The 11,754-nt window shown below is 33.3% G+C and overlaps 2 protein-coding genes across 2 annotated transcripts; both read right to left on the bottom strand.

Moving 5' to 3' along the window:
* Positions 1–17: 17 nt before the first annotated feature.
* On the bottom strand, positions 18–3,286 carry LOC143194112 (uncharacterized). The gene is made up of 2 exons (XM_076400688.1): positions 3,161–3,286; positions 18–1,305 (listed from the first exon to the last, which is right to left on the bottom strand). The coding sequence occupies exons 1-2, from the start codon at positions 3,173–3,175 to the stop codon at positions 286–288; spliced, it is 1,035 nt and encodes a 344-aa protein (XP_076256803.1). The 5' UTR covers positions 3,176–3,286; the 3' UTR covers positions 18–285.
* Positions 3,287–5,794: 2,508 nt separating this feature from the next.
* LOC143192710 (uncharacterized) lies at positions 5,795–7,504 on the bottom strand. Its single transcript, XM_076398204.1, has 2 exons — positions 7,368–7,504; positions 5,795–6,956 (listed from the first exon to the last, which is right to left on the bottom strand). The coding sequence occupies exons 1-2, from the start codon at positions 7,380–7,382 to the stop codon at positions 5,931–5,933; spliced, it is 1,041 nt and encodes a 346-aa protein (XP_076254319.1). The 5' UTR covers positions 7,383–7,504; the 3' UTR covers positions 5,795–5,930.
* Between the last annotated feature and the right edge of the window lie 4,250 nt (positions 7,505–11,754).

Here is an 11,754-nt window from a genome sequence, read left to right as displayed (position 1 = left end):
GACATAATTTATATAAAAAAAATATATGTATTTGTCACCGTTTCCTAAATCTACATGAGCACTTTAAAGTGAATGCCTATGAACTTGAATGACTATATACAAGTAAAAGGAATGTTTAATAGTAATTATATAAGTGACATTATCACATTACTACTTTACCACTAAGTCATGAGCATCTCACAGTTGTCAACTTATCTATTAAATAAATTAGATGATGAAAGAATGCGTGTACCCGTACTTGCTAGGATACCACTTTCATATGTAATGATACTTTTTGGAATCGACTTATTTATGATATCCAGGTGGACCGTATTTGGAAGAAGCACCAGCTGAGGCAGCGGATGCGGCTGAGGCTGCGGCAGAAGCGTAGCTACTGCCTATTGAGGCGCCCTCCAAGGAAGCGCCGGCTCCTCCGTGTCCTCCAAGATCGCCACCAGCAAGACCGCCATCAGCGATACCAGCACCGCTAACTCCGGCTCCAGTAATACCGGCACCACCGATTCCAGCTCCGGAAAGGTCAGCTCCAGCACCGCTAATTCCAGCTCCACCTCCGAGACCAATTCCGGCTCCAAGACCTGCACCAGCTCCAATACCGGCACCGTCTCCACCAGCTCCACCGGCACCACCACCGATAGCTGCTCTCTGGGTGTTGTAACGGATGAAGTATACTTCGGGTTTGCTTGGTTGAGTTGGAGCTGGGGTTGGGATAACGATATCTGGCTGTTCTTCGGGCCTCTTGACCAACACGTAGACCAGGGTCTTTTCTTCGTTCTGTGGTTGGGCTGGGATGACTGGAGCAGCGGGGGTAGGTGGAGATGGGGCCTTAATAAAGATGATTTTGTAGTGTTTTTGTGGAGCGGCTACTTGGTGTACTCTTGCTGGTCTAACTTCCTCAGGTTCTTCTGGGGGGACGTGGACGTAAACGTGCTTGTGAATGGTGGTACCACCGGCTCCACCGAATCCTCCATCAATACCAGCTCCTCCACCAATTCCGGCTCCTCCACCAATTCCAGCTCCAATATCTGATCCACCGAATCCGGCCCCACTGAATCCAGCGCCACTAGACGAGAAACCTCCAGCAAATCCTCCAGAGATGCCAGCACCGTGTCCACCTCCTAATCCACTGCCAAGTCCGGCACCGAAAGATCCAGCGCCAAAACCGGAAGCGAAACCGGCGCCACTTCCAATGCCATGTCCGTCATATGATCCAGATAAAAGAGCAGATCCGCCACCGGATGGTGCGGGGTAACTGTAACCGACTGGTGGTTCGGGGCGAGCTGTTGCTACAGCGATGAAGAAGGCGAACTGAAATATAAAAAATAATGTTTTATTGTTTGATGAGTTAACAGATGCAATAGTAAGGCGTTGCCGTTATATAATCGAAATGACGGTGAAAGGCCGGATGTTGGTATAACTATTTCAGTAATTACATATTTGGGCGGATCTTAAACGAGGTTCTTTTATTTTTTGATCTAACACTGATTGATTATTTCCATTTCTTGATAGAACGAGAGGAAAAAAATGATCTAGAATTATTGAACGAGAATTATAATGTATATAACAAATATTTTTAAGAATGTATGATTAATTACCAATTAAAAAGAAAGAAGATTGTTATGAATAATTAATTAATGTCGGTTTGGAGATCCTTTAAAATGTCTTGTTAATGTACATTATGTAATCTGATTCTTTTTTGTATCGGCTACTTATAGAGACATTATATTTTGTTAAGATCAAGCCATTTTTCAGTGAAATGTTTCAAAATATACTCCTATTTAGAAATTAACTTAATGTTATTTTGTATGAGTAAAATGAGTAAATGGGTTGAGTGAGTTAATCTGAATAATCTAATATCCCAACTGAGAAATTAAATTAAACAACTAAATAAGAAACCATGAGTACTACTAGAATTAGTGGAGAACTACTAAAATTTTAAAAAGACCTATCATCCAAACATTTCAGGAGCTGGGCCAAAGAACCAGACCACAGTGGACTATTGGACGCTACTTTGCCCGAGGTTAAGAAGGAAGTAATAAATGGTATTAAGACCAAAAAAGGCTATTGGTTTTGACCTTATTACCGGGAAAATATTAAAGGATCTTCCAAAAGAGCACTAACATAATAAATGATTCATTCAGTCTACAATAGGTACCGCAACTGGGGAAGATGGCTGCTGAACAATGCCGACAATGTACAAATTATTGTCAATTCTGGCAATTGGAGATAACAAAACTGAATCAACCGAAAAGTTACAAACAGCTAGAGCCCAAATACAATGCTGGTCAAAAAAATAAATAAGCAATGGATATTGATTTCGGTAACAAAAGAATCAAGCACAAGTCAGTATATGTAAATCAGCAAATAGTCCCATATGAAAATACAGACAAATACCTTGACATGACCATTGATATTAGACTCATGTAGAAGCCACAAGTTAAGAGAAAATATGAAGAATTTAGCTGAAATAATAAGATCTTGCTTTACTAACAAGTCTTGAAAATCTGGGGTTGTATCAGCCAAAACAATGGCTGATATATCGTACAACAATTCCAAAGCAAGGATTGTTGACGCTCCATTGTACATCCATAGCGACAATATGCATAAGGACCTGAAGGTAGAAACTGCCGATAACGTCATCAAGGACTATGCCCAAAAACATGAACAGAGGCTCCATCAGCACATTAATGTTGAGGTTCCCCAGCTCCTATATAATGATGACTTAGTCAGAAGATTAAAGAGACTAAAACCATTTGATCTAATTCAGTGAAGTTATAAGTAAAACGTTAAAGTTAAAACTTATTAGCGTTAATTTGCTAGATTGCTAGAATAAGTAATTAAAAAAATTAATTGAAAAAACTACAACTTAGTAGCAAATAATATTAAATAATAACAATTTTTAAAAATCCAAGGCATATTCGTTAACAAAAATTTAAATATATGTAAATTAGTGTCATCGAATTGAATACAGATTGAGTTTAATTAACTATCGAACGTTAATATTAATTAACACTGTGCACTCGTTTAAAATTCACATTGAAATGGAACTCATCGATAGAAAAACCACCGGCACTTGTGACTGAACGATAGCGAACTTCTGGTAGACCCTTGATCTGAATGAAATTAAATGTAAAGCAACACTTTCACTTTGCCTCGTACTTACCAGGAATGGCTTCATCCTATCTTGAGTGATATGATCAATTCGGTCAGCTTATGACTCTGATTTAAACTGTATCTTCACTTTTTATACTATAAAGTAACTGACCCCCACCCTTGACACTTTTAGAACGGCTCGATGATGGGTGCATACAAAAATATATACGCAATAGTAACGAGATTTTTTGGGAGAATGATGATAATCTGTATATCGGTGAATGGCTTTTTTATGTATATACGCTAATTACATGACATAATACAGAAGCATATTATTCCTATAACAAAAATAGTTTATTTAATAAAAATAAAGTTGCTTAACAATTTTTACACAAGAACAAAATATATTCGCCTAAAATAAGTAAACAGGAAAATGTTTGAACATATATAAACGTATCAGTTGTGGCAGATGTTGAATTCGAAATGTATTTTTTTGAATTAATGAATGAATTTAAACGAAATTGACTGCATAAGATATTTTTGCAACTATATTTATATCTAAGATTTGTCATTGTCACACACTTATTTAGAGACTTTATTATATCATTTTGATTAATTCAAAGCAAACTATACCTTAAAGCCTAAAATTCCAATCAAAATACGAGGAGTGAAAGGTTCCATCATTGTAAATCACTGTTTATAATATTCGATGTGTTTGAGTGATGTATTAAGAATAATTCTACAAGCAGAAATGAGATAAAGCCATTAATAAGAACGCTAAAATGGCAATTTGTATACACTACTGTATGCACCAGACTCTGTTCCATCCCATTGCCATTTGTAAAGATTGATGTCATGTCATATAGGTTAGATGATGTGATATCTAGCGATGAACATTGCTTGAAACATATTGAACAATTTAAAGTTTATAAGAGAGGTCCTCCCTTTTTGAAATATAGAAGTTTGATCGTTAATGATTTGATTATAACAAATTGTTGATGAATAATTCTATACTTAATTAGTATAACAATCATATTTTTTTATTTAATTGCTTGCATATTTAGAACGCGATACAAAAATAGCGCAAATTTATCTTTGTTTTATACGAACAATTCCAAGTAAATATCGCTTTATGTAATTGGCGATTGTTACATCTTATAGGCAATTAATTCTTAGGCTGATATCTTCATGGACACCTATTAGACACTACTATGGTCTTTTATCATTGTCGATGGTGTTTCTGTATATCGCAGTCGTTCTTCTAGTTATTTTTCTTGGAGATTTCTCCAGCGAATACTACTGCATACGGCCATTTCCAAATGGCAAGTGTCAGCCTATATTCTGAAATCACAAATAATTATTATTAGTTCTGAATCATCATTTATTATAGCTTAAGCTCTGACAGTTTCATAAAATATTAAATAATTTGTAACTTTTTAAATTATTTAGTTCACAATATAATATATAGAAGTCCTGAATATATAAACCTTTATATATATATATATATATATATATATATATATATATATATATATAAATATATATATATATATATATATATATATATAAATATATATATATATATATATATATATTAAAGTCTCCTTTTACCAACTAGGGGTTTATCTGGATTGGATCAACAGTTGGCTATATAACGTGGGCTCCGAACCACGGTCCTCGACATTAAGTCGGGTAGAAATCATCCCAGAAGACATTTGGTCTTACCCAACCTGGGTACTGGCGTGACTGGGATCATTTTCCTTGTCGGATTTTGTCTAGGACGATCACAAATATTAAATAATCACAAAACTGGGGGACGTCCTTGTCGCCTTTACCACTGCGCTAACCAAAATTAGTATCTAATAAAGTATAACTAACACATGTATTCAAAAATATGTTTGATGTAAAATGTTTAATATATAATGTGAGAAATGTAATATATAGAAATTCTATATATAAAAATCTTGTTAGTATGTTAATAAATTGCATCTAAATTAGTAACTAATCTAATCTAAAAACAAGTCTTAAGTTATATAAATGCAAAAAATTAGATTGAAATTCATATTAAATGAAGTTAAATAATAAATCACGACAAAAAATAAAGAGTATATTCAAAAATCTTCTTATATTATACATATGTTCCATAACAGTTATCATGATTTTATTGCATATTGACTAGTATTGAGTGTTTTGTTATTAAAAGATATATGGCATAAATCTCATAAATTAATAAATGTAGATTCATTCAATATTAATTGGATGAAAGTTTATTTTTACTTTCTTAAAACATGTTGACGTCGACCACTTGGTTCTGAAAATATATGAAGGTATTATAAATTCATGTAGTTTCTATCACATGCAACAGTTTAGAGAAGCTTCTAGGATATATAGGATAAATAACAATATTATTGATGTGATTTCTGTGGATGTAGTTTATTCAGATCATTATTGTTTTTGTTTGTGGTTAATTATTAATTTATATTATATGTTTATGTTCGATTTAGTTTTGAACGAAATCTTGTCTACAATGATTTTATTTACTATAGTAATTTGGAAAATAAAAAACTGGTTTTATAAAAAAATATATATGTATTTGTCACCGTTTCTTACATCTACATGAGCACTTGAATGCTTATGAACCTAATGACTATATACAATTATAGAAATAATGATTGAAATATCATGATATAAGTGATTTATCACAATCCAATCTCACCACTGGGCCATGGGCATCTCTCGACATTTATCAACTTAACTACATAATAAATAATATGAGAAGAAGTGCGCGTTTACCCGTACATATACGATACGACGAGTTATGACATTCGATTTGATGCGATTTATTTGTGGTATCCTGGTGGACCGTATTTGGTAGAGGCACCGGCTGAGGCAATGCCACCGCTCAATGAAGCACCTCCTAATGAAACACCGGCTCCGGACAATCCTCCGTGTCCTCCAAGAGCGCCGCCACCAAGACCACCGTCAGCGATACCAGCACCGCTGATACCGGCTCCGCTAAGACCAGCTCCGGAAAGGTCGGCACCAGCACCGCTGATTCCGAGTCCAGCACCTCCAAGTCCGGCACCACCACCAAGACCAATACCGCCAGCTCCGATTCCAAGACCGCCAGCTCCAATTCCGATACCTCCAGCACCGCCAGCACCACCACCAATGGCAGCCTGTTGGGTTTTGTAACGGATGAAGTATACTTCGGGTTTGCTTGGTTGAGTTGGTGCTGGGGTTGGGATGACGATATCGGGCTGTTCTTCGGGTTTCTTGACCAACACGTAGACCAAGGTCTTTTCTTCGTTCTGTGGTTGAACTGGGATGACTGGAGCAGTTGGGGTTGGTGGGGATGGGGCCTTGATGAAGATGATCTTGTAGTGTTTCTGGGGAGCGGCTACTTGGTGTACCCTGGCTGGTCTAAGTTCCTCGGGTTCTTCGGGAGCGACGTGGACGTATACGTGCTTATGTACAGTGGTACCACCAGCACCACCGAAACCGGCACCGGCACCACCACCGAAACCTCCTCCGATACCGGCTCCGCCGAATCCGCCAGCGCCGAATCCACCAGCTCCAGAGCCGAATCCGCCTGCTCCAGAAGCGAATCCACCGGATCCTGAGGCGAATCCGCCTGAGAGTCCTCCCAATCCACCGGAAAGTCCGCCGCCGTGTCCTAATCCGCCGCCAATTCCGCCACCAAGGGAACCACCACCAATGGCTCCGATTGATCCAGAAGCAAATCCGGCACCGCCTCCGATGCCATGTCCTCCGCCGATGATACCAGCTCCACCAGATGGAGCAGGGTAGCTGTAGCCCACTGGAGGTTCAGGTCGGGCTGTTGCTACAGCAATGAAGAAAGCGAACTGAAAACAAAACAACAAAAAAATTATTGTAATTAATATTTCATGAACACAATGTTAAAATTGAATAAGCATTAAAATTTAATAAAATATCCAATTAAACAAATTGAAAATTACCAATAAGTTATTGCATGTAATTAACAGAATCACTACATATTTCTATAATTTAAAAAAATGTATTAACTTGAGGGATATAATAAATTGAAACTAATTGTATCAAAATAAGAACCCGCATGACCGTTATGACCCCATTGAAGACACTGTTCACTTCTACTCGTGAATCACTAAAAGATCATAAATTCAGAGAAAAAAGCACTTCACTTTCGATAGAATGCAAGGCATATCCGCGCACCCTTGATCAGAATCAAATTAAAAAAAAAGAAAAGTAACACTTTCACTTCGTGCCGTACTTACCAGGAATGGTTTCATCCTAACTTGAGATATATGGTATATTCGGTCAGCTTATGACTCTGATTTGAACTGTATCTTCACTTTTTATACTGTGAGATGTGCGGCCCCCACTTTTAACTCGTTCGATGATGAGCTTAGAGAAAAATGTACGCAATAGTAACAACTTTTTTTTTCTTAGCGATAATAAAGACTATTTCTATCAAGTGAATGGTTTTTTTTTGTGTTGATAATTGTGTGATATAATACGAAAGGATATTTATCCGGATGATTTTGTGTAATATTTTAATATTGCAATATTAACATTTCGAATTGATTCAGTGTCATATCTTAAACGTTTCTTAAAAGGTTCTTCTGTCACCGTATTTTACTTAAATTAATTAGTAATTTTACATTACACATATATTTATTACAACACATAATTATTTCAGGTAGATTAATGTTAAAAAATTAAACAATTTTAATATTTAGTTATGTTCCGCCATTATGAGCAATAACATTAAAAATGTAAATATAATATGTATATGTAAATAAATATAATATATAAAGTATTATATATTACATGTTTGAAAGTACCTAAAATTAAAAAAATTAAATTAGGTCTGTGCCAAATTTTATAAAAAAAAATTAAGTACAGTATAATAGAGACGAAAATATATTTAATGCAAATATCATTTAATATACTCTAAAAATATGTACCATGCTTATGTACCATTAGATTGTTATAAAAATAATCCTATGCTAATAAGTTGTTGATATAAAATGTATTAACTATTTTTTTCAGATGATCTTAGCTTAAAACAGTTGCTAAAAACAAACCGCCAAAAATTTTGGAAATTTTGAAGCACTTCAATCAGAAGCTTATACGGATTCTACACCTTTCCCATTAATTCTCAATTCAAATTCTTTCATGCAATCAATAATAATTAAAAAGATCCACGATATCGTGACAGGCCATTAGAGAGTAAAAGTGTTTCATATTGCTGAGGTTATCGTAATCTCCATTGAATAGTCGCAAACTATTTGAATAGCTCATTTGGAAATGAAGCCGCTTTCCCGCAAGACGGCTGCAGTGTTTGTCCGTAATTAATCACGTCCAAGGTATTGGTTGGCTCATGGAAAATAAACCATGAGTATTGATTGAATTATGCGGCAAATGAACCCGAATTTAACAAAGAAAAAAAATGCAAACACTTGTATAATAGAGAATTTCGACCTTATTTGCCAAACTTACTATTTCGTTATTTTTTTAATTTTATTAAATTTGTGTTAACGATCTAACAGAACCATTTAGTTTTAATAATAATGCTGTATGAAAGAATATAAACAAAATATTTATACATTTTATATAAGGGCCCGACCAAAACTTATCAAACATTTATTAACAATAAATACAAAATTAAATTAAACTAAAAAAAAATTATATGCCTGTATAAAAATATTGAATAAAAATATATAAAAATACTATATTATTATGATTAATAGAATAATTTAAACATAAAAATAAAAAAATTAATTGATTAAAATTATAAAGCGAATGATAATTGATTGATATAACGATGTTTAGATGGGTACTTTCGATGATGTAACATTTAACGATTACAAAATTAACACTTATAAGTAAATGTTTAAACTTTGGACTAAAAAATGCAGGTCAATAATAGTTCTTAAATTGTACTTTCAATACTATAATGATATATGATGTTAAAAAAATAAAATATAATACTTGTAATGAAATAACTAATTTTAATATTTCTAGAAAGGTAATTTAGTGTTTATAATTAGAAAATTAATTTTATTTCTATTACTGATGGTTATCTATAACCTTTTACAATCTCGTTGGTACCGTATGTATCCTGCGATGAAAAAATAAAGATCATCCTTCCAAGAATACTTATCCTTGATGTAATTTTCGGCTTCATCATAGGATTGTAGATAGATTAAGCGTTGTTAACGTTGTTGTCCAAAATGATAGGAGAAACGTTGTTTGGTGAACACGGTGGTTAGGATTTTAAGTTTACTATCCTATTTATGTAATGATTTTCTAGATATTTTTTTCCTTAAAATAATTAGACTACTTTAATGTACCTAAATTCTACATAAGCTTATTACAATTTGAGGTATTTTTTAGCCGCATTACAGTTTATAAACTCCAGCAGAAATCTTCGAGAACTTCATCTATTTATCATATATTCATCCAGTATTATTTTGAAAATGGCTAGTTGGAAAATCTTCACATATTTTGTATCTACTGATTCTTTTAACACATTGATGGTGGCCACCGTTGGCTTAAATAGCTTATAAACAATATGTACTCAATAATTTATAATTAATTACCACATAGAATAATTTGTTACCATACATATACATTAAATATTACGAAATATCCAGGTAAATATGTGCATTAAAAATTAAAATTACGCTTTTTTCAGAGATACCTTGGAAACTAATAAGATATTTTTATGATCTCATGTCGCCTATAATCACAGAAACAATGAAACGCCATTCTTTATATTTAAGAACCACAACCAATAATTAATTGGCATAAAAACACTAAATATTACCAAGTAAATAGGCAAATATATTCATTAATAAATAAATATAATTTAATTTTTATACAGAATAATGGTTTATAAGATCTAGATCTGTTTTATACCCTCTATTTTAAAATTATTTACGATATACAATATTCCCACATTAGTGTTAAAATTCTTTAATAACGTACTAATTAACCAAAAATTATTATTCCATTATTTTAGTGTTGTTCTCTGGGGAAATATTGAATCCAAAATTAACTTTCATAATTTTCTAGACACTTTCGATGACTTCATCTAACTTTTTATGTTTTTAAACAAACGAAATATTTACTTTCTCCGTGTACTACACTTCGGTATTACAAATTGGTGTAAATTTACAAGTATAAGTAATTACATCACTCGTTAAAAGTGTTCTCTCATATATTTTATATCTAGTAATGAATCGTTCCAATAATATTAACCGAAATATAATTGTTGTTGATGGAAAAGTAGGTCGGGACTGCTTTAATGATACCAAGCATATTTGAAATTAATGAATTGATCGATATCACAGTGAAAACGGTAAAGATAACGCTTTATAGTTTTAATACTTTCTTTGTTATACTTATGTTTTCTTTTACTTGTGAGAAATTAGTGTACTGTTTATGTAAATATAATATTTATGCTCTAAAAATAGTGTTTAAAAATTGAAAAAACAATTGAAGCTTTATTTAAAATGGTTTATTTTTAATTTATGTAGATTTATATGATTAACTATTTTTATTTTATTGATATTTAGATTCCTATTTAGTACGATCAATGCTGATTATTTAGTGTTCTTATTGGGGTGTGAACCGCGGAGAAAAATATTGATATTTTACTTTTCTTTTAAATATCGATATTTTGATAAAATTAATCGCAAAAGCTCTACACTCTCCTTCGAATACCCTGGGTTTTTATATAGATATTTTATTTTACAACTAAAAGTTCGAAGCATTTGCAACTACATATACTACTTTGAAAAACGTATCGAAAAGTATCGCTCCAAAAAATATGGATAAATCGGGTAAAAATATCAGCGAAAAATATCGATATTTTTCAGCATTCCTAAGCTCTTATTCTTAAAACTTAACAAACATACAGGCTTTATAGCAACGAGCCTGGCACCCAAGCGCCTCTTTTATGCCTTAGAAGTGGCCTTTAATTCAAAGACGATAGGTAATATCAAGTAATTTCGAATATATATGGTACTATATTGCAAGTTTTTATACAACGGATTTGTACCTGGTAGTGATGTTTTTATATATTTTAAATAAGAACGCTGACAGTTTGATTTAATTCGTTACTTCAAGTTGAAATCTAATCCAGTTGTTGGCTGTAAACCGGTTCTCTTTATTTCGGCTTCATTAAGTTTCTACGAAGATCCTGGAAAATATTAAGACATACAATGTAGAGAGGGATGCTTTTAGATGGCAATGTTTAAACCCTGCTCAGTGTACCCCTCTCACTATTCTCGTATTAGGTTCTAGTTCATCGTCCTTGAGATGATTAAGCCTATATAATGCCTAATGATTAACTTTGAAGCCATTCTAGAAGACGTCCAGTTTTATCCCTGTATCTTAATAGCTCCTCAGATTTGATCAATTTAAAAATTGGATTTTAGCTACCCATAAAAAAGTTTTCTTCAAAATTGCAAGAGCCATAGATGTTGGGTGGGTATTTAAACCACTGGTGATTTTCGATAAGAAGGTCATGGTAATCTACAGGTTGATGAAATTAATGAAGAATTCTTTTTATATTAAGAAATTATAATTCTGACAAGGGCAAAAAGTCCATTCCATTTCTTGTTTTTTATATTAGATAATTTATAGTTTATT

This window comes from Rhynchophorus ferrugineus, unplaced genomic scaffold (genome assembly GCF_030347505.1).
Source record: "Rhynchophorus ferrugineus isolate W39M unplaced genomic scaffold, kcgeb_rfMv2 rfM3, whole genome shotgun sequence".
NCBI lineage: Eukaryota > Metazoa > Arthropoda > Insecta > Coleoptera > Curculionidae > Rhynchophorus > Rhynchophorus ferrugineus.
This window is presented reverse-complemented; position numbering and strand designations above follow the sequence as displayed.